This window comes from Cupressus sempervirens, chromosome 9 (assembly GCF_028749045.1).
Source record: "Cupressus sempervirens isolate cs-2001-9-10 chromosome 9, ASM2874904v1, whole genome shotgun sequence".
NCBI classification, from domain to species: Eukaryota; Viridiplantae; Streptophyta; class Pinopsida; order Cupressales; family Cupressaceae; genus Cupressus; species Cupressus sempervirens.
Genome location: NC_143126.1, coordinates 808,590,022 through 808,614,008, shown reverse-complemented (window position 1 = coordinate 808,614,008; position 23,987 = coordinate 808,590,022). Strand labels below are relative to the sequence as shown.

Here is a 23,987-nt window from a genome sequence, read left to right as displayed (position 1 = left end):
ATGGCAAATCACAAGGTGACAGAGGACTTTTTCATAGTGGATCTGGCCGACATGGAGGCCATCCTCGGCATACAATGGATGGAGACGCTTGATGAATACACTCAGAGTTTCAAGCGAATGGACTTCACTTTCGTGGCTAATGGGAAGAAGGTGGTTCTCCGAGGGATGGCAAATGAAGGACCGAGGGAAGTGTCTGCGCATTGGATGGAGGCAATCCTACGGCATGGGGATGTTGCGTGGGTTGCACAATGTTTCATCTTGGCGGAACCTAGTAAGGGGCACCGAACACCTCCACAGGATAAAGAGCTTCAGGATGTTTTAAGTAAGCATGAAAGGGTTTTCATAGATATTCCTCCTGGCATATCGCCGCATCGAGGATTTGAACATATAATAGAGTTGGAACCAGGAGCGAAACCTATTATAACCACACTGTACCACCACCTGAAGAAGTTCAAAGATGAAATCGAACGAACGATCCAAGAGGTACTTGATAAGGGATGGATTCGTCCAAGTTCTAGCCTATTCGCATCATCAGTGGTGTTGGTCAAGAAGAAGGATGAAACATTGCGTATGTGTGTGGACTATCGCGCACTGAACAAGAGGACAATAAAGAACAGGTACCCCATTCCGAGGATAGATGAGTTGTTGGATGAACTATATGGTGCGGTCTATTTCTCAAAAATAGATCCCCATTCTGGATACTATTAGATCTGAATGAGGGAAGAGGATGTGGAGAAAACGGCCTTCCATTGCCATTACGGACACTATGAGTTCTTGGTCATGCCGTTCAAGCTGACCAACGCACCTGCTACATTCCAGTCATGCATGAACCGCATCTTTAATAACCAGTTCCGTAAGTATTTGTTGGTGTTCTTTGATGATCTTCTCATTTATAGCAGGACATGGGAGGAGCACCTAAAACATTTGAATGAGGTTCTAAGTATCATGGAAGAACAGTCCTTGTTCGCCAAACAATCCAAATGTCAGTTCGAAATGACGGAGATATTGTACTTGGGGCATGTTGCCAATCAATATGGGGTTCAAGTGCATCAAGAGAAGATCTAGGCTATCCTCGATTGGCCTCTCCCGAAATCACTCACGAATCTGCGAGGGTTCTTCGGATTGTGCAGCTACTACAGGAGATTTGTCAAGGGTTTTTTTTAGCTCAGCGCACCTTTAACAGATCTGACGAAGAAAGGGGCTATCCAATGGAATGAAGAAGCGCAACTCACATTTGATAGGTTAAAAGAGGCCATGAGCACTTGTCCGATGTTGGCATTGCCTGACTTCACCCGACCATTCATTTTGGAATGCGACGCCTCAAGAGAAGGCATTGGAGCAGTTTTGATGCAGGACAGACACTCCATCACCTATGAGAGCAGGAAGCTTACACCAGCTGAGCGCCTATATTCCATCTATGATAAGGAAATGTTGGCCATTGTTCACACACTGACCAAGTTTCGACAGTACCTAGTTGGTGCCAAGTTTGTTGTCCGTACGGATCACAACAGTCTGAAATATTTCCTCGAGCAGCAAGATCTGAACGAACGGCAACAAAAATGGGTAAGCAAGGTTCAATCTTTTGATTTTGATATTGAATATGTAAAGGGGAAAAACAATGTTGTTGCAGATGCCTTGTCCCGAAGACCCACCATCTGCTCACTAGAGCAGATCTCAACCGACTAGAAGGCACAATTGCTGGTGGAATATTCTAAGAATACTTTTGCGTGTGAGATAAATGGATGGTCACATCCACGATGATCGTTATAAGGTGGTGAATGATATCATTTATTATAAGGATCAAATCTACCTAGTGCCTGAATCAAAGTTGAAGAAAAAGATCCTAAAGCACGTGCATGACTCCCCTCTGGCTGGTCATCCCAGCTTCCTAAAAACTTACAGAAGTATGAGGGAGAGGTTCTCATGGAAGGGATTGAAAGGGGATGTATTGCAACATGTCAGAGCATGTACTATTTGCCAACAGAACAAATCCAAACACACTCTTCCTGCTGGATTGCTACAACCTCTGTCGATTCCCAAACATAAGTGGAAAAGTATATCCATGGATTTCATAACAGGTCTTCCCAAGGTGAACGGAAGGGATTGCATCTTCGTGGTAGTTGACCGATTGACAACGTACGCTCACTTCTTCGCCATCCCTTCGGACCTTCAAGCTGCACAGATCGCCAATCTATTTTTCAGAGAAATCTTCCGCCTACACGGGTTACCCCGAAACATCCTCAGCGACCGGGATAGACGCTTCATCGGTATCTTCTGGACAGAACTGTTTCGGATGGCAGGAACTAAACTATCACCGAGCACAAGTTACCACCCACAGACAGATGGCCAAACTGAAATTGTGAACAAATGGCTCGAAGGTTATCTACGGAACTACGTCTCGGCACAACAACGCGCGTGGGTGAAATGGATCCACCTCAGAGAATACTGCTACAATACCACTTATCACATGTCGATCGGAATGACGCCATTCAAGGCTCTATACGGGCACGAACCACTCTCCTTGATATAGTGTTGAGCGACAGTCGCGCTCCAAAGGCGAAGGATTGGCTTTAGGAAGGACAGGACATTCTGAAGAGTTTGAAAGAAAACTTGCAGCAGGCACAAAACTGACAAAAGGTATATGGCGACAGACATCGATTAGAGAGGAGTTTTGAAATGGGGGATTTGGTCCATCTCCGACTACAGCCTTATCAACAGTCCTCACTAAAGGGAACAGGGAAGGAGAAACTAAAGCCCCGATTTTATGGTCCCTACTGCATGATCCGTCGCATTGGTGAGGTAGCGTACAAACTGGAGCTTCCCGAAGGTAGTCGCATTCATAATGTCTTCCACATTTCTTGTTTGAAGAAGGCTATCGGGCAAAACATCTCCGTCACTACAAATCTTCCACCACTCAATGAGGGGAAACTCATCTTGAAACATGTTGAGATTCTCGAAGTACGCAAAAAAGTCTTGCGTAACCGAACGGTGAGAGAATACTTGGTACGTTGGCGACATCTATCGCTGGACGATGCAACGTGGGAAGGCGAACACATCCTTCAGCATCCGGCATTGCATTTTCTTGAGGACAAGCAAATTTCGGAACGGGAGGACTATAATGTTCCTGAACAGAAATAAATGTATTTAATTATTTTTGTGTAACGGGTTGATTGTTTAATTTAACTCAAACCCAAATTTAATTTTTGTCATAGTAGAGTGTGTCGCCGTCGGCTAATTTTGTACACCCTCGGAAAGCTTTTTCCAATGGGTATTTAAGCACGGCTCGTAGTAGTTGATAGGTATGCTTTTGGATTTCAATTATCTGTACTGCAGATTCCTGTTGGAATTCGGCAATTATTCGCCATTTCGGAAGTGAAAGACCTTCCCTATTTGGCTTGCGCAGTTTCGATGGGATTCAACCCTCACCCTATTCCGTTGGTGTCCGCCTCAATCTGTATTCGGCAATTCGAAGACTTAATTATACAAATATCTCCGTTTGTGATTGCTCTTGGTTTGGTATCGGCTAATTGTATATGTATTTATTGCAATTAAAGTGGCATTGTTTGGTTTATGATCATTTACAGGAGTCCCCTGTGCAATTCGGGATACTCATTCTAGCTGTACGGCTTGTTATTTTTACATACAACTTGTTACCATTCATACCCTACAGAATTCAACATTTCCGTACGCCATATCTTTGTATGTACATCCGTACGGCATTTCCTATGCCTGTACGGCCTTGACCAACCACTGTACGGTTATTCTAAGCACCGTACGGCCTTTCCATAGCAATCCTCAACACCATACGGTCAAGCTCGTTTTACAGCTCCCTTCATGCTTGTTACTGTACGGCCCACCTTTTATGTTTGTTGAGTCACACCGTACGGTCTTTCTTGCTCCCGTACGGACACACTCCAAAGTCTGTACGGACTTTCTATAGGAAAATTTTCATCCAGCTCGAGAATTAACTTGCCTTGGAACATTACAAGATAAATGTGAGGATTTGAATTAAGTCTATTTTTAGAATACAAATCAGTTTGCAGGGCCCAAGAGAAGACATCACTTAAGATCAGACTCAGGCTGACAGCTGTCATTTTAAGTTCTAATACACTCTCCAGAGTCGAGAAGGAATATTGTTAAAGGCAGATTGCAGCAAGTATTAATGGATTACGTCATCCATCAAGGATAGAACCTTGAGCTCTTATGTAATAACAAATTGTATTTTATGGCCATGAGCTTCATTTGGTCATGAAATTCACTTATATCAAGGGGAATGCCCCTGGGGTCACTTTGTGTTAGTATTAGGACTTGCTCCCGGGCTATACCGAAGGTTTTTCTTCCCTCCATTCTTTTCCTCTGATGCCTGCATTGAATGGAGGTAAATGTTTAAAAAAATAAAAATTAATAAAAATCAACGCTTATGCTGTTTACCCAAAAAAAATGCAGCTAGTTCAAATATTTAATTACCAGTGCTCAAATGAAACAGTAAAGATGAAATTACTAAAACAAAATCTGAGGAAAGAGGATTAAACAGAAGGTTAATAAAGCCCTGGAGAAGTCAAAATGTGCAACCATAGAATACAAGTCAATCCCGCAAAATGGTACCCACTTGCGAAAAACGAGCCACCAAAGATTAGGGAAAAGGAGCAAAAGAAAAACAAATACCTCATCTGTCAGAGACACAAGATGCAGCAAGCCCATAAGTGTATTCGACCTCACTGCCAATGAGAATCAAATTTCTGAAGCCAGATATCCACAGCAAATATCCAGAACCAAAATCTACATACTTCTAAGTTTCCATCAAAATAAGGCGGGAGAGTAAAGGTAAACTAAGTAATGAAATTTAATACATCACAAACAAGATCACTTGTGCTCAATAGAAACCAACTCTGTTCAATACGCCCCTTGGGAATCTCAGTATGATTCCTGTCTACACACTGGCAGAATAAATGTAACAATTCCATGAAATTATTGGGCAGATGCATTTTATCTAAAACTATAGGATGCAATATGCTTTTTGCCCGTATATGAAAGTCAATTAGATCTAACTAATTAGGGGATTTTAGGCTGCAGAAGTGGAAAGATTATAAGTGTAAAGTAAAGCAGGGGTTCTGTCTTCCTTCCCAGGTAAAAAGGTTAGACATTCTTTCGGAATATAACTCTGTTAAACCAGATGTCTCTGATGCATTTGAATCTTCCAACCAGCATTTGTGCTTCATTTTCCTTTTACAGGGGCAGTTTGTGATTCCCTCTAGCTTTTATTGTTGCATGGCCTGAGTACTCTATTTTACTGTATCTGCATCTTAAAAATAAAATTATTCACAAACTATATGCAATTCATTTATCATAAGAACAACTTTGAACAAAAAACAATCATTAACATTTCCTTACCTGGCAAACGAAAGCATATCCATTTCACAGAGTAGATGGATTCCTGTGAAATAATCTTCTGAATGAAGCCAATATGCAATACTAATATTCAGTTTCATAAGAACTTCTTTGAGAGCATAATAGTTTACTCTGCATCTCAACCTTTGGTATTCACAATTGTCAACCCTTCCACCAAATGATGTGAAAATGAAGTGAGATATACATCACCATGATCTTCAATATTCTCCAACTAAACTGTTTCATACCAACCTGGAGGAGTATCTTTTGGGGGAAAATACAACAGGGAAAAGGAAACTAAACTGTTCAGATTTTATTTACATGCAATATAAGCATGATAGTATTTAGTTAAATAGCACAGCTACATTTTATCAGAAGTAAACACGGTTAGTCTTGTGTGCCTCGAACTGCATCAATTTTTACTTCTTCCCTGTCGCTGACATTTCTAATTTTATGGAGAATTCAATAGAACCTTTACATCATATTTAAGAGATTTGATGAAGTGATCAACCCCATGAGTACCTGCAAAGGCATCATTATATATGATCATAAAGACTTAATGAAATGTATATGATTCCCAGTAAACATGTTTAGAAGCACCATTTACATCCTCGACCACTTGAAGCAACCCCTAGGAATAACTGATTGATGGAGCATTCTTTAACGAAAATTCATTAGTGAATATACTCAAGCAATGGGCATTTGATGAAGATAAAAAAATTCAAATTCTTAAACGTGGAGCACAAGAAGTGCGGAGTCAACAAAAACAAATCAATACTAGATCAATTATGCACCATGCATAATTGATTTTCCATCCAAAGAATGATTCAAAGGGCTTTCAGTGGCCAACACATCTAGACCTTTTACATCAGACGATTGATTTTTCACAACCTCCATGAATTTTGTGGTGGGACACTTGTGCTCAACACTATCTGTAGATATTTGGCAGAAGCATTCAGGCCAAGGATTTGTATAAAATGACTCTGGATGAATCCGCTTGTGTGGACCACCAAACGGTGTCTTCTGCATTACTAGCCTCACGAGAGCTTCAAAGTTCCGAGCTCGGGATCTCTCACGATCAATAAATATTGTAGCCAGTGCTTTTCTATCAGGTTGAATGGTGGACCGAAAACCATAATACAGACGATGTCCCAATAAATTATTGGCAAAGTTACTAGGACCATCGTATGTTGGCATGAATATGTCTGAAAGAAGACAGACCATGTAATCAACTGCAGGTCCCAGTAACCCTCTTCCATCTGCATTTACTGCTGCCAAATCCTTAGCAGAGGCAACAGTGGTCCGATTTTCAAGGTGAGGAAACAAGGCATGGAAGGGCTTCATGAAACGCTGACCACCAAATAGTTCACCAGCAGCCAAATATATGCGAGTTGAATTATCAAAGCCCATTGCATTAAGGATAAGGCCAACCTGAAATTTTCAAATATGTCCACTGATGAGTTATAAAGAAAATCAAGATCTCCATATTAATCAAAAAAATCAAATTAAAAAATATAAATTAAAGAGCCTGGCCTCGGTTGGAGAAATAATGAACTCTTGATACAGATGTATATCAATAGAATGAGGCCCTGTTCTACAAATTTTATGCATCATCTGTGGGCTACTTGTGGGACATATGTGCTTGCTCATTTATGTTGATGAATAATTAAAATGCAAACTAACTGGTGTAAGTGTCAATATTAACTTAGGTTAAAATTAAAAAATTATTTTTCTGTGGGATTTTACCTGTATGCTTTTAGGCATCTCATTATGACTAGTACTCATAATTTCCTCAGTAAGTTATTATCACACTAAAAATAATTTTTCCTTCATACATGGTAATAATTACAAAGGCAAGAGGACACACTTAGCAGACATGCAACTCTAATTCTAGGCATTTGTTAGTAGGGAGCAGGATGACGAATTTAATTTTCTACTTGGAATTTTTCACCATCTTGCCTGTCTCCCCAGTGGCAAAGCTTTTGAAGAATGAGTGCTTCAGAAAATCGTTAAATAATTGCAAAATAATAATTGGCATTAGAAGCCAAAAAACAAAACAGTAAAAACCTTTGGAGGCCAAAAACTACCACACACTGCAAGTTACATTGTATATAAAGGGAAATTGCACAAGAAAGAAAGAGAAAAACCAAGAGTTGGTAAGTACCTCCTCCGGAGTTAAAGGACATTTGCCAATAATTCTCCTTTCAGAATATACAAGTCGTTTCTCTGCAAAATTTTGCTCCCTGTACTTCCTTAAGATAGCCTGCTCTTCTGGGGTAAAGATATCAAAGCACCTGAACATCAGAACAGGCATCTTAACATTAAAAAGAGAATATAAATTGAGCTTGTGAAATATGGTTATTTAAAGCTGACGACAGGCTTCTTAGCTTCCACAATCATGTAGAAACAACTCAGAGGGTATGGTATTAGCTGCTTCACATCTTGAACATTAGTTTTTGTTTTTGTACCACCAAAAAGAATAGGCATCCACTGACTACAAATTTGTATGCCGTATATTTTCATGAAGATATTTCTAGCTCTATGTCAATATGCAATCTTCAGTCTTAATTTTGCAGATGCTTGGAGGATACCCTTCCACGCTATCATTAGACGATGAATCATGAAACTGTTTATTTCAAGATTTGAATACATAAACTATGCACCTAGCTTATTCCTCTATATATATGCATGCTAATTGGATTAATGTTGGATAAAAGTATCTAGAATAGGTTCTGTTCAGTTGATTTTGATTGCTCATCTCAGGGCAACCATGGTTTTCTGGTACAGAGGTTCTTTTAAGATCCCCAGGGATCTTTGGAGGATCTTTCTTTCTTGGTTCTGAGGTTGGAAGTTGGCAGCATCATCATAATGCAAGTCTTTAGAAATTAAAAGGGGCTCTCAAATTTTTATCATTAACTGCAAAATAGTACCTAGAGAGTTAAAAGCTCAAAAGCATTTAGGAAGAAAGTTTAGTACTTGGTAGCCATTTTAAAAATATTGTATTCTCTCATTGCTTGAACTTAAAGAATCTTATAACGTGGCAGACTAGTTAGCTGATGAAGGCTTATCCTAGCTCCATTCTCATCTACAGTCAGATCAGTTGCTTCTCATTGTGAGATTGAAACTCTAATTCATTGTTGGTAAGCATGGGGATTTTTCTAAGCCCAGTTATGACAGAATCAATCTTTAGAAATAGCATTCTCTTTTGTCCTCACTATCTCATGATGAGCTTATTATTATCCAGGTGTACAAAACAGTTGGGTTTTATTGCCTCCTTCAGTTTTAACATGATTTATCTGCATGTGAAAAATGTCCTGCTAGCTATAGAATGCCAAATACTTATTGATTGGGTCCTATTTTATAACAGCTATAGATTGGTTATTACTTATTTGTACTTGTTTTTATGTGTTGTACATGGACTTCAGTCTGCAAATTCAATTGGCACCATGGTTGCAGTACAAGTTTGGTCACAGCAATGGCTGAGGGTAAAAGGCTCTGTGATTCTCCTTCTGGCTGAGTGTCATTTTGCTGCCAAAATGATGCCACAAAGACATAAAATTGTCTATTATGGGTAAATCGTGGCAATGGAAGTTTCAATATGGTATTGATAGGTACATTTCTATGGTGTCTTCGGCGCCTAATCTGAATGCTTGTTTGTTATTTGTGTTGTTTGGCTTAGATAGCTAGATCATTCAAGTCAACACAAATTTCATGCACAAAATTTTGGCAGACCCAGTGGAACACACATCACAGATCTACTAACCACAATTTGATCTTTTTTTACTTTAGCATATTTGCAAGTCCAGAAGGGCAGATCTATTGCTAGTTTAAAAACTTCAATCTACAGATAGGTGAGAGCAATTATAAAATAGTGAAATAAACAAACACATACTCTTAATACTAGATTGAAAATACAAAACACACAAAGCAATATCTGAATGAATCAATGAATTAACTCACAAAAGGGAATGTACACAATGTAACAACCGTCCAAAAAGTAGGGGTGCCTAAAAAAGGGCATGCCGCCACTTAATTTTGAACTAGCTTGAAAAAGCAAGCGGCAGGCTAAAAATAGCACATGGCTAAGGATAGAGACCTAGCCCTTCGCAATCCTGGGCAAGTTTTACTCCTGCACTGAAAAAAGAAGCCACCTCAAGGAGCTAGGAAAAATCAAATTGCTGAAGCAATCTTTCCATGGCAAATATCTAGCATTAGAATCTACGCACTTTTTAAGGTTCTACCAAAATTAGACCAAAGAGCAATAATAATCTGAAATCTACAAATGATAACCTCAAAGAAGAAGATAGTGTTAGTTTGTGGTGACTGATCAGGGCAGTATTGTACATCATAAATTCTTTGGAAAAAAAAAAATTTGGACCATGGCTGACGTGTGGCTGACATATGGCCGACATGTTGTAACCCTAAAGCGGCATAAAATTAATTGTATAAAAGGGCGTAGGATTAGGCGTTTTCATGACTGTTGCGAAAATTGGTTCTTGCGGCGGTATTGAGCTGTAAGGGATTACGGATTGTAATCAGATTGTAATCACTGGATCGTAATAATATTTGACTTTTTGTTTGGTGGACATAGCCCAAGGATTGGGTGAACCACGTTTAATTTTGGTGTCTTGTGTTCTTTTCTGTGTGATCTATTATTTTCTAATATTGGTTATATTTGCATGTAATTGTAATTTATGTCTGAGGTTTAATCCTAACAAGTGATATCAGAGCCTAGTTATTTTCCAGTTATCCTCTGCAAGAGTCTCATGGTTGAGTGGGAGCGATGGCAGACGAAGGTAAGCTGAGGGTTGACAAGTTTAATGAGCAGAACTTTCAATTATGGAAGATGCAAATGGAAGACTATCTTTATCATAAGGATTTATGGAAGTCGTTGGAAGGAAAAACCAAGAATTAGGGATCTATGTCAAATGATGACTAGGATCTTTTAGACAAAAAAGCACTTGGAAACATTCAATTATGCTTGGCACCATCAGTGGCATTTTATATTACAAAAGCAAAGATAATAGAAGAGTTGATGGAAACCCTAGCGAAATTGTATGAAAAGCCCTTCGCTTCAAATAAGGTATTTCTCATGAAGCGTTTAATTAATATGAAAATGGCAGAAGGTGGATTTATTACAGATCATTTAAATGAGTTTAATACTATTACTAGTCAGTTATCTTCTGTGGGTATCAATTTTGATGAAAAAATTAGGGCTCTCTTGATTTTGTGTTCTTTGCCTGAAAGCTAGAATGGCTTGGTAATGGTTGTGAGTAATTCTGTTTCTAAATCTAGTACCCTAAAATATGATAATCTGATCGGTGTTATTTTGGGTAAGGAAACTTGTAGGAAATCCTCAAGTGGGTTTACATCAAGAAGTGCTTTGAATGCACAACACAGAGGCAGAACGACTAAGAGTCTCAAAATCATGAGAAATCAAGAGGAAAGTCAAAGGGGAGGAGGTCTCAATCAAGAGGATTGAACGACTACTGGTACTGTGGGAAACTAGGGCATAAAAAGAAAGATTGTTGGACTTGAAAGAAAAATGAAAGAGATAAACCAAATGGAGACAAGGAGGCAAATGTGGTAAGTAACAAATCCGAAGAGAATGTTTTGCTTCTGTCTTTAGAAAGTATTGATGATTCATGGGTTTTAGATTCTGGTGCTTCATTTCATGCTACATCTCATAGAGGTTATTTCATTGATTATGTCCAAGGGGATTTTGGGCTTGTTTATTTGTGGGATAATGAACTCTGTCAGATTGTTGGAAAGGGAAAAGTTAAGATTAAGTCGTAGAATGGGAATCATTGGCTACTACACAAGGTAAGACATGTTCCAAGGCTAAGTAGGAATTTAATTTCAGCAAGGCAACTTGGTGATAAGGTTGTGTAGTTACTTTTAATAATAAAAATTGGAAGGTTTCAAAAGGTTCTCTTGTAGTAGAAAGAGGTGTTAAAGTAGGCACCTTATATCTTTGTACAGGTAATATTGTTCCTTCTGCTTTAACTGTTTCAGAAAAAAATGTATGTTTAGGAACAGTTGCTGCAGTTGAGCAAGTAAAACAAATAGTTGTTGTAGATTTTGATACAACATTGTGGCACTACAAACTTGGGCACATGAGTGAGAAAGGTATGGAAGTACTACATTCAAAGAAAGTTTTACCAGGTCTGAAATGTGTTAATATGGATTTCTGTGAAAGTTGTGTGTATGGAAAACAAAAGAGAGTGAGTTTTGTGAAGACTGGGAAGGAAAATAAAAGGAAGAAATTAGAGCTTGTGCATACAGATGTATGGAGACCGGCTTAGGTATCTTCCCTTGGTGGCTCTCATTATTATGTTACCTTTATTGATGATGCAATTTTAAAAGTATAGGTTTATTTCCTTAGACAAAAATCTGATGTATTTCAAACTTTTAAGAAATGGAAATGCTTGGTTGAAAATGAGATTGGTAAGAAACTAAAATGTCCCAGATCTGATTATGGTGGTGAGTATTGCAGTCATGAATTTGAAGATTATTGCTCTACTAATGGTATTCGTAGGCAGAAAACTGTTCCAAGGACTCCACAGGAAAATGGAGTGGCTGAACACATGAACAGGACTATAATGAAGCATGCAAGGAGCATGAGGTTGCATGTTGGGTTGCCTTTGCACATGTGGGTGGAGGCTGTCAATACTGTTGTAATAGAGGTCCCTCTACTCCTTTGGGTTGTGGTATTTCAGAGGAAGCATGGATAGGTAAAAAAGTGAGTTATTCTTTTCTCAAAACCTTTAGTTGTAAAGCATTTGCTCATATAGATTCTGAAAATAGAACCAAGTTGGAAGCTAAGTCAAAGAACTGTGTATTTGTTGGTTATGGCACTAATGAATTTGGTTATAGGCTTTGGGATTTTGAAAATCAAAAAATTGTAAGCAAGGATGTCATATTCAATGAAAAAATGTTGTACAAAGATCTATTGCAGCAACATGAGAAGAAAGAAGATGATTATGTAGTACTGTATGATACTTCAAGAGATGATGTTCCAGCAATACCTCATGATGTGCAACAACTGCAATAACAAATATCACACAACCCCATGAATGTTAGATGGTCAACAAGGCTAAGTAGACCTCCAAAAAGATTTTTTCCTTCCTTGTATTCTATTTTACTTACTAATGCTGATGAACCTGAATGTTATGATGAAGCTGTGCAGGTGGATACTAAGATTCAGTGGGAGTCTGCCATGAAAGACGAAATGGACTCTTTGCTAAAAAATAAAACATGGGATTTATGCAAGTTGCTCGCAGATAAAAGGGCTTTACAAAATAAATGGGTTTACAGGTTAAAAAAAAGAAGATGGAAGTAAGAAAAGATTTAAAGCCAAGTTAGTTGTAAAGGATTTGCACAGAAAAAAGGCATCGATTTTGATGAGATATTATCTCATGTTGTTAAAATGACTTCTAGCCATACTGTTTTAAGTATTGTGGCCACTAAAGATTTGCATTTAGAGCAGCTTGATATTAAAACAATCTTCCTTCATGGTAATTTGGATGAAGAGATATATATGGCTCAGCCACAGGGATTTGAAGTCAAAGGTAAAGAGAACTTAGTGTGCAGATTGAAGAAAAATTTATATGGCTTGAAGCAAGCACCCCGGCAATGGTATATGAGATTTGATAGTTTTATGCATGAGTATGGATATAGTAGGTGTCATTCAAATCATTGTGTTTATTTTAAAAGGTCGGATGATGACAGCTACATTATTTTATGTTTATTTGTTGATGATATGCTTGTAGTTGGGTCTAACATGGATCATATTAAGGGGCTGAAATGCCAATTAGCACATACATTTGTTATAAAGGATTTGGGGGTAGCAAAACAAATCCTTGGTATGAAGATTTGCAAAGATAGAAAAAACAAAAATTGACACTCTCACAAGTTGATTATGTTGAGAAGGTTTTGCAATGTTTCTCTATGAAAATGCTAAAGTTGTTAGCACACCTTTACCCGGTCAATAAAAGTTGACTAAGGAGATGTGTCCAAAGACACAAGAACAGGAGGATAAGATGTCCAAGGTACCCTATGCTTCAGCTGTAGGAAGCTTGATGTATGCTTTGGTATGTACAAGGCCAGATATTGCACATGCAGTGGGAGTCGTTAGCAGACATATGAGTCATCCAGGCATTGAGCATTGGAATGCAGTCAAATGGATTCTCAGAAATTTTAGAGGAACATCCAGTAAGTGTTTATATTTTGGGGACTCTACTGCTGATTTATAGGGATATGCTGACTCGAATTTGGCAGGGAATATTGATACCAGGTGGTGTACTACAGGTTATATATTTATTGTTGGTGGGCAGCAGTGAGCGGGGTTTCTAGGTTACCGAAGGTTAATGCTTTATCCACTACAGAGGCAGAGTATGCTGCTGCTAGAGAGGCATCCAAGGAGATGATATGGCTTCAGTTCTTCTTAGAAGAATTGGGACACCCTCAGAGAGATAATTATTTGTTTACAAATAGCCAGAGTGCCATTCATCTTGCGAACAATTTTGCTCTGCATTCAAAGACAAAACACATACAGTTGCAGTACCATTGCATTCGGTCAGGTTTGGATGATGGGCAATCAAAGTTGGACAAGATACATACAGATGACAATTTAGCGGATATGTTTACAAAGGTAGTGACAAGGGAGAAGCTGAATTCCTCTTCAGCATTGGTTGGTCTTCTAGACTGAACATGAATAAAAGAACAACAGAGTCCAGGGTGGTTTGATCCAGTGAGAGCCCCAAAGGATCAGTCTCCAAGTGGGAGATTGTTGTCTAGTGTGGAGTCTGATCAGTCCCCAAGTGGGAGATTGTTAGTTTGTAGTGACCGATCAAGGAAGTACTGTACATACTTCATAAATTCTTTGGAAAAAAAAAAATTGGACCGTGACCGACGTATGGCCGACATATGGCCAACATGTTGTAACCCTAAAGCAACACAAAATTACTTGTAAAAAGGGCGTAGGATTAGGTATTTTCATAAGGAGTGTTCTTGCAGCAGTATTGAGCTATAAGGGATTACGCATTGTAATCAAGTTGTAATCACTGGATCTTAATAATATTAGACTTGCTGTTTGCTGGACGTAGCCCAGGGATTGGGTGAACCACGTTAAATCTCGGTGTCTTGTGTTCTTTTCTGTGTGATCTATTATTTTCTGATATTGGTTATATTTGCATGTAATTGTTATTTTTGTTTGAGGTCTAATCCTAACAGATAGTTTGTGCTCAATAGATAGTTTGTGCTCAATAGAAGTCAACTTCATTAAATAAGCCTCCTTAGCAAAATCTCAATTTGATTCTTGTCTACACAGTGGCAGAATAATTACGTCCAATTTGTTGAAATTATATGGTGGTTGTATTTATAATTTTGTCCACAAGCATATTTTACCAAATGGCAGAAAGCAATAAAATTGAACTAATGGGAGGGTTTTGGGCTGCAGGTACCCTTTGCGACTAAACTGTGGGGAAAATGCTGGAAGGACTTAGATACAGAACAAGCCGATGGCAGAAGTGGAATTAACAATTATAACTGTATATGTAATGTAAATCGGTGGGCTTTGCCTTCCTCCCAAGGTTAAAAAAGATATTGTTCTTTCACATGTTACAAAAACAAAAACTGATTGATAAGGATGCTAGTTAGGAACACCAAGCTTTGTTAAACCAGAGAACTCTGCTTTCACTTGTGTTGTTCAAACCAGCAATTTGCTTCATTTTCCTTTTAATGTGGCAGTTTTAATCTTCTCTAGCTTACATTGATGCATGAGCTGAAGTTACTATATTTGGCTCTGTCTGCACCTTAAGAATAAAATTGTTTACAAAGTACATCATGATGCTCAATTAACATGAGAACAACTTTGAACCAGAACATGATTATTCCCATCTCCTTACCCAGCAAATGAAAGCATATCCATTTCAAAGCGTAGATGTATTGCCATAAAATGACCTTCTGAACGAAGCCGATTGACGATACTAGTACTCAGTTTCATAACGTCTTCTTTGAATCTAAGAGCATGATAGTTTACTCTGCATCTCAATCGCTGGTATTCAGCGTTGTCTATCTCCTCTGCCAAACGATGAGAAAATGGAGTAAGATATACAGCACCGTGTTCTTTCATTTTCTCCAATGCAACTGTTTCATACCAACTTGGAGAAGCATCTCTAGGGGGACGAAGCTGCGGGGAAAAAGAAGCTAAAGTGTTAAGTTCTTATTTATCAGCAATATTAGCACAACAGCATTTATTACAATAATAAATCTGCATTTTATCAAAGTATGCATGGTTAAACTTGTGTACCTGGAAAGGCTTCATTTTTTTCTTCTTCTTTCCAGTCACTGGCACTTCTGGTAAACTTTGTACAATTTTTACATCATATTTAAGCGATTTGATAAAGTGATCAACATCATAAATACCTGCAAAGCCACTGGAAATGAAAAGTGATCCATCACTGTATATGATCATAGAGACTTAATGAAATGTGTATCATGCCCAGTAAACTTCTTTAGTTGCACACTTAGATCACCAACCACTTGAAAGAAAAACCTGAATAACTGATTGATAAAGCATCATTCAAAAAATATTAATAGTGAATAATAGTGCACTGAACAATAGATTGCTAGTATTGTTAATTCTATTAGTGGAGCAAAAAGAATGATGAGGTAACAACAAAAGTTATCTATAAGAAGAGCTCTTTGCAAGCTGGAGTCCCTGCCTTTTGGCAATAAAAGGGGTTGTAGTTGTTAGTGTCACAGGAAAAATTATCTTCAATTTTTTATTCTATGAAACATTGGTGTACTTTCTTGGTGACTGCAGTCCATGTATTGGTATTTAAATTTTTTTGTTTTCAAAGAAAAATGTAATTTATCAAAAAGTTTACAAATATATAATCTAATTTTATTAAAGCATTATTTTCTAAACCTTAAACTAAACTTACAAAATATTTATTAAAATAACTTATAAGTAATAATAATAATTTTAAACTCTATTAATCTTAGTTTTTAATTTGATTAAAGCAAAATATTTATTTTAAAATTATAAAAACAAAATTGAACTTATATTTCTCCCGAGTTTAGAATTGAAGTATAACAGTTTTAAAAAATATGCCTCTAACTATGTCCAATTCATTGACGGAAATAAATCCCCCTTGGTCTGGAGAGGACTATGGTTTTAGTCACATTGCATTGACTAAGGTTAGTTTAATAGCAAGATAACCCCTATAACAAAATGGAAGGATTTCAGATTGTTTGTGGAGAATTTCTATTTATTAGGAGACATCTTAGCCGACCGCCAAACAAAAGGGCGGACTTCTCGCAAAAGCGTTCCACCTTAAAGTAAATAAAATAATAATAAAAAACAGTTGTGGTTGCCACGTAGGCAGTGTGGGATTATTAATAGTATAGTTGGGGCATTATTGGTAAGTTAGTTGATGAATTTAGTTGTCATGTGACATGTCTCATCTCACTCCTACATTTTCTACCTTTTTCACGCATTTATCAACTCCTCCAAAATTCAAATCAATAATGCACGCGAAGATCAGAATATTTGTCGCTGAAAATACGGACCACACGAACCGTCTGCCAACTAGAGCACATACACATTTTGTATATATCCTCGTTAACAAACGTATACACATGTTGTATATGTTTAGGTGGTCAAGTGTGCGGATTGTGTGATTGACCGAATATTCATTTGGAAGAGGTAAACCCTAAGGATTGTGCTGAGCTGGCAAAGGAAACAAAGATCTTTCCAAAGAAGGCGTGGGTTTTAGAGCTGAAAGTGCCCGAAAGTAGGCTTCCTGCCTTGCATGTACTTACTCTCCCATGTCGTCACTCTTCCTTAGGAGGCCTGTGGATAACTTTAAGTGCAACAACTATTCACTTAATCAAAAACGTTCGAGAAGGCTCTGACACGCTGCCCAAGTTCATAAAAAACATCAGACAAAAACTGACAGCACATTAATTACATTCTTATCTATTACATTTTCTGTAAATTTTCAATTGGAAAAATAAGATTTTATGTCCAACTGGTCATTAATGGATTTGTGAATGTTTGACACATGGCAAAAACTTAAGACAGGAATATTAAATACATTCTTGACTTTCTCTTTTTTTGAGAAATTTCTGATTGTAAAAAATAGGATATATACCCAGGAAAATAGCATTTAACCAATCAAAAAAAAGGAATTTAGTTTGCTAAATAATTTTAAAAATACACAGCATAAAAACTTTAGGATATGATCTTGCTTATTAAATGAAAAATTAATTGGGGGAGGTGAAACAAGAACATTAGTTCCCTGCCTTTAAAAGGCAGAGACTAATAATCCTATTATGCTCTGTACAACAGCTCCCATCACAGGAAACAAATATGGATTGAAAGTGACCCTAGGACACCACCAGCTAGATGGCAACATCCTTGTTTGACTGATATGGCAATCTCCTCACTCTTGTCCTTATCTTTCCCAGAGAAATGTCAATCTACTGTTACTTAGCAATGTATGACTCATGACCAACAATAGTGCAAGAAAGTAATAATATTTGCAACCATATAAATTACAAGTTTCAGCTTTTGTATAGTCTGATAAAACAGAAAAGGACAGATAAAAGAGACTTGTACAATGTTAACAATGTTCCCAAAGTTGTTCTATGATTTCAAGAATGGTGTTATGAATCATATATTAAAATAAACATCAATGATTTCAACAATGGTGTAATGAATCATACATTAAATAAACATCAATGGTTTCAAGAACGGCGTTATGAATCATATATTGAGTGTCAAGGAGCTAAGATGAGAATTGATGAATGCAATTATTGATATAGTATTTCATAAGAATGTTTATATGAACGTAATGAATATCAAACTATAATCAAAGCTGCAACCTTTGGCCATATTAAATAATGATTGCCCAAGGATATCTGAAAAAATATTAAGGCTTCATTATATCAAATGCCAAGCTTCCATAAGTTGCCAAATGCACCAGAGTAGAAGGGATATGCCTATATCCATCCAAATGGGATAACCAAGTAGCAACCAGGTCAGCTGAAAGCTAAATTGTCAATTGAATAGCACATCAGATGGAGTAATCAAAGTCAAGAGTAATCATTTCGGAGAATCGTGTACTGCATAGAATACAAAGATCAAGACAATAAGCAAAAAATAAATACTCAGTAAACATGATTAAGTGCATAAATGGAGGGATTCGGCAAAGGTTGCATGGATATGTATTTGGCAGAAAGACAAAATGAAAAGCCAATCAACAAAACTTGGATGTAATCGGGAAGAAACTAAGTGCATACTAGGAGATTAGGGTTGAAGTTTGAACCATCCAAGGAAAAAGAAAACATGGTAGCATCAAGAAGCTAACCAAGGAAAAATAATTACTGGATATCGATTTTGCCAAAAAGAGAAAAATCAATAGGTGTTCACAAGTACAAGACAAAACACCTAAGCACCAAATAGCAAATAGGCACCCAAATAAACTTCACAGTATATTGGGCATGTAGTGAATGGATTTCACAAGAGCCAAAGGTTGAAAAAAGAATAAGGTAGTCTAGATTATAGAATAGATATCAGAAATTTGGTTACTTGTGGATCAAAGTAACTATAATGTCCCCAATTACAATCATGCAATATTTTGCGCAACGTTATGATTTATTGGATTTTCCTGAATTTTGAAAATCAAACATAATTGGAACAACAAATAAAAATTGGAAAATTTTGACAAGAATTTGGCAAACCATCATTTGCTGATACCACTTTTCATAGTTCATATGATCAATCTCATCAATTACAATTGCTGATATAAACCCTAGGTTACATCAAACACTCGAGTTTGAATTAAGATAATCATGTCAGCATCAAACCTTATCATAAAGTCAATTAAGAAACCTCAAAAGATCTGTTTTTATTTACCCACTATTCTGATTTTAGCCATAAATGATCACCCACAAAATATAAACCTAGACATGGCACGAAACCCTCCAATACCTGGTATGAACTATTGTAGGTCAAGTCATGGAATCTTAAGACTGGCAACTGCTATAACAATGTAGAGAGTTGTTGCACAACAGTACATAATACTGGACAACTTCCCCAAGGCGAACTGAACCCTCCTTGATGCCAGTACACAATATATGGTATTCCCCTGATCTGATATAAATGTGATGCAGGAGCATCCAGGGTACACGAGCAGACTTGCATCACCCCAAAATATTGTCTAATTTTTCAATAAGAGTTATTTCGGGCATGGTTACTATTTTGTCGAGTTTACAATTTTTAGTAGTTGTTCAATTGAACACAGGCGGTTTCATTCTAGCCTAGAGGTTCATTATGGATCTATAAGTCTGCCAGTAAAGTTTCATGGCAAGATCAAGTTTGGTTCTGAAGGTGTTGAATTCAGTTTTGATGGGGTGGTACAAAAACTTTGAACTCAGCTGTAAAGGCTTTAGAGGCTCCAAAAAGGGGTCAAACTTTGATTGGGTGGCGATCTGCCATCCAAGGCTGATGAGTGCTTCAAGAGGTTTATAATAGACAATCGGTTAATGGTTCACAAGTTATAGCCTCCAAAAGTTGCTTTACTTTAGGTGAATTAGTAAAATCCCTTCAAAAACTCCAATAAGTGTCAAAACTGTTTGGGGGTATATTGTCAGCATATTCCAATAATATTAAAAACAATGATGTAAATGTGGTCAGCCCCCAAAACCTTCTAGGGCAGTTAAACTTCCCAATATAAAGAAGACAATAAGGTGTATCTGGGGCAGTTTTGATGGCTCATATGGTGGCTTTGGCTTTAAAATTATTCTAATGAAAATGCCCATGTGACTATGGCATGTAAATTATTTGTATATTGTAATGTTATTTCATTGAGGATAATAGAACACAAGGTTTTTGTTCTTATAATTGTTTGATTCTTGCAATTTCCTATTTATTTATTTGTTGTATTGTGTTTGGATCAGTAAGGGAGTACCCTTTATCAAGTGGTATCAAAGTGGAAGTTCCTAAGTGTGTAGATAGATCGCCCTACATCGCTGAACGTAGGGCAAATTACACTAGGATTTTAGTTGTGGGTTGAAAGAAAGTGTGGAAAAATGCCTCCCCAAAGAAACCGTGGTTAAAGAATCACTAGTGTAACAAAAAAGGGTTTTAGAGTCCTCTAGAGATAAGTACTTGAGTACTAGAAGAGGAGTTATACAAAGGAGCCGATATTATGACAAGAGATAAAAGTGAGGATGAATTTGACAAGGGAAAGCTTGAAGAAGAACAAGAAATGGCTAGAGACCTTGAGGAAGTTAGCTTTTCAAGGTCATTTCTAATATTGGAAAAAGACCAAAAATTGAAGTTTCCACATTTTCTAGAAATCTCAATCCAAAAGAGTTAATCAATTAAGTCAATGATATGGAAGAGTATTTTGAATATGAATATGAAGTAGAAAATACTGAGGGTCATAGGAGGGTCAAACAATGGCCAAGTTGAAAGGTCATGCCAAAATTTGGTGGAAAGAGGCCTCATTGAAGAGAAATAAACGAGGGAAGGAGAAGATAACAACATGGGACCGGATGGTGGAAAAATTGAAGACACTTCATTCATGTTGACTCCAACAGAGAGTGAAGATTTGAATAGACAAGTGCAAGAGTTGTTGCTAAAGGGACTGATTTGACAGAGTTTGAGTGTTGTACCAACGGTATTAGCACCAAAGAAAAATGAAGAATGGAGGATGTGTACAAATTCATGAACTACCAATAAGATTACTATCAAGTATAGGTTTCCCTTGCCAAGGACGGAGTATTTCACAAAGACAGATCTAAAGCGTGGATATAACCAAATACGGATTGGAGAAGGAGATGAATGGAAAACAACCTTGAGATGAAGGAGAGTTCGTATGAGTAGTTAGTCATGCCCTTTGGACTAACTAATGCACCAAGCACATGCATGGGGCTCATAAATAAGGTATTCAAAGAATTTTTGAGTATGCTTGTTGTTGTTTACTTGGATGATATTTTGATCTTCAATAAGACATTGGAAGACCATATAACGCATATTAGTAGGATCTTTGAGAAGTTGAGGGAAGAAAAATTCTTGATTGATCTGAAGAAGTGCAGTTTTGTGAAGAAAGTAGTGTGCTTGGGTTTTTTGTCTCTGTGGATGGACTTCAAATGGACCCAGAGAAAGTGAAAGTTATCCTTAAATTGCCTATGCTAAGGAATTCTATAGAGGTAAGATCTTTTCATGGTTTTGCAAGCTTTTACAAAAAGTTTATCAAAAATTCCAGTAGTATCTGTGGACCCCCAACTAAAACAATGAGAGAAGATAGAAGAGAGTTTAATTGGACTACAGGAGCAGCAACGAGTTTTGATTTATTGAAAACAAAAGTTGCAAAGCAACCGGTTTTGTTACTTCCAGATTTTAATACAGTGTTTCAAGTAGATTGTGATGCTAGTAGCAATGCCATTGGTGTCAAAAGAAAGTACTTTCTTTATGATCAGGAGTTCAGGCATTGAGAAATGATAACATCATCTTTTGCCTAAAGAGTTTGTTTTATTCATTGATCAAAAAACTTTACAGCATTTGAATAGTCAAGGAAGTTGAATCAAAGGCATTTAAAATGGATTGAATTTTTGCAGAGTTACACTTTTGTTCTGAAGCACAAAAGTGGAAAGTATAATAGGGATGCAAATGCCCTGAGCAGAGGGCAACGTTTGTTGACAAAGATTCAAATCGAACTTATTGGGTTCAAGGAACATGTGAGTCTATACCCTAAGGGTCCTTATTTTGGCCAAGCCTGCAAAGCTTGTATAGAAACTATTACTCTGGACAAAACCAAGTCGTTGGATTTTATAATCCAAAAAGTTATGTTATTCAAAGGAAGCCAATTGTGGCAATCCAAAGGATTTCATGAGGGAAAAACTGATCAAAAGAGAAGTATAGCGGGGATTGGCTAAACACTTCAATCAAGATAAAAGCATTGCTCTAGTTAGTGAGCAATATTATTGGTTGCAATTACAACAAGATGTTAAGAAGTTTGTGCAAAGTAATAGCATATATCAATGGCAAAAGTAAACAAGCCGAATATAGGGTTATATCAACCATTACTTGTACCAAAGAGGCTATGGGAGGATATTAGTATATGGACTTTGTTTTTGGTTTACCAAGGACTCAAAGAGGGCATGATTCCATTTGTGTGATGGTAATCAAGTTCTCAAAGATAGCACATTTGATTCCTTGTAGAAAGACTAATGATGTTGTTGATGTACTGGAATTGTTTTTCAAGGAAGTATTGAAACTAAATGGTTTTCCCAAAAGCATAGTTTCAGATCAAGACACTAAGTTTGTTGGGTACTTTCGAAGGACATTGTGTTGAAAGCTAAAAACAGATTTGAAGTTCAAATCAGCACGCCATCCACATACTAATATACAGATAAGAGTAACAAATATAAATTTGGGAAATCTATTGAGGTGCTTAATAGCAGATAAACCCAAGGGGTAAAATCTGACTTTACCATAGGCAAAGTTTGCATACAAAAAATCTAGCAATAGGAGCACTGGTAAATCAACCTTCCAAATTGTATATGGAAATAGTCCCACAAATGGTTTCGAATTGAGGAAATTGGACAATGGAAAAAAGATCAGTGTTGAAGCCAAAAATTTTGTAGAACACTATTAAAGAACTTGCATGAAGAGTTTAGAAAGCATATAAATAAAATGAATATTTAGCACAAGGCTAAGACAGACCAGAAAAGAAGACAAGGACTTTCAGACTAGTGAAGAAGTCATACTTCATTTGAGAAAGGAGAGATTTCCAGTGTGAAGATATAAGTTGAAGATGAAAAGGTTCGGACCTTACAAAATCTTAAAGAAGTGTGATTCAGAAAATGCTTACGAAGTGTAGTTGCCTAGTGAACTCAATAATTCGATTTCATTTAATATTTCAGTTTTGACAAAGCATCATGAATGTAATATTGAAGATGAGCTAACAAAAGCATAGTGGAATATTTCAACACCTACTTCATCTACAAAGGAGATGGAAGACATATTGAATAGCCATGTTGGCAAGAGCACAAGAAACAGGAAATATGAAGAGTATTTGGTCAAATGGAAAGGATGAATTGTTGAAGACTCTTCATGGCCATCAAAAGAAGAGTTTGAACATATTGGTTTTCTTCTAAACACCTAAGATGTGACAAGGTCACTTCTCAAATCACCCCGAGTGTTTGATGCAGGAGCATTCAAGGTATAAGAGCAATCTTGCATCACCCAAAACTATAATCTAGTTTTCAATAAGAGCTATTTTGGGCATGGTTACTATAGATGGCAAGTTTACTATTTTTTAGTAAGTTGTTCTTTTGAGCACAGATGGTTTCAACTGCTTTCTTGGAGATCCATTTTGGATGTATATGTCTGCCAATAAAATTTCATGTCACGATCAAGTCTAGTTTTGGAGATATTGAGTTTTTGGTTTTGGTGAGGTGGTATAAAACTTTGAACTCGGTTTTGCAGGCTTTAGAGACTCCAAAAAGGGTCAAACTTTGATTGAATGGTGCTTCTCTACTCCTGGATGAAGAGCACTTTGTGAGGTTTCCAAAATGGG

General features: G+C 37.2%; 2 protein-coding genes across 3 annotated transcripts in view; one reads left to right on the top strand and one right to left on the bottom strand.

The window, feature by feature from the left end:
- Positions 1–2,676: 2,676 nt before the first annotated feature.
- On the top strand, positions 2,677–3,376 carry LOC149541166 (uncharacterized). Its single transcript, XM_089802791.1, has 2 exons — positions 2,677–3,092; positions 3,334–3,376. The coding sequence occupies exons 1-2, from the start codon at positions 2,677–2,679 to the stop codon at positions 3,374–3,376; spliced, it is 459 nt and encodes a 152-aa protein (XP_089658917.1).
- A 2,713-nt stretch (positions 3,377–6,089) lies between these two features.
- LOC149541165 (O-fucosyltransferase family protein) overlaps positions 6,090–23,987 on the bottom strand; it is a 40,901-nt gene continuing 23,003 nt past the window's right edge. For both annotated transcript variants that reach the window (XM_089802165.1, XM_089802164.1), the window contains 4 exons: positions 15,701–15,827; positions 15,297–15,580; positions 7,553–7,682; positions 6,090–6,819 (listed from right to left, as the gene is read on the bottom strand). In XM_089802165.1, coding sequence (XP_089658291.1) covers positions 6,175–6,819; positions 7,553–7,682; positions 15,297–15,580; positions 15,701–15,827 — 1,186 coding nt within the window. In that variant the 3' untranslated portion in view covers positions 6,090–6,174. The remainder of the gene's footprint in view (positions 6,820–7,552; positions 7,683–15,296; positions 15,581–15,700; positions 15,828–23,987) is intronic.

Bases quoted from the DNA above. Each gene is read 5' to 3' on its own strand.
- LOC149541166 (XM_089802791.1), top strand. From the start codon at position 2,677: ATGGGGGATTTGGTCCATCTCCGACTACAGCCTTATCAACAGTCCTCA. The intron at 3,093-3,333 runs GCAAATTTCGGA...TCTGTACTGCAG, and splicing joins TTGCATTTTCTTGAGGACAA to ATTCCTGTTGGAATTCGGCA.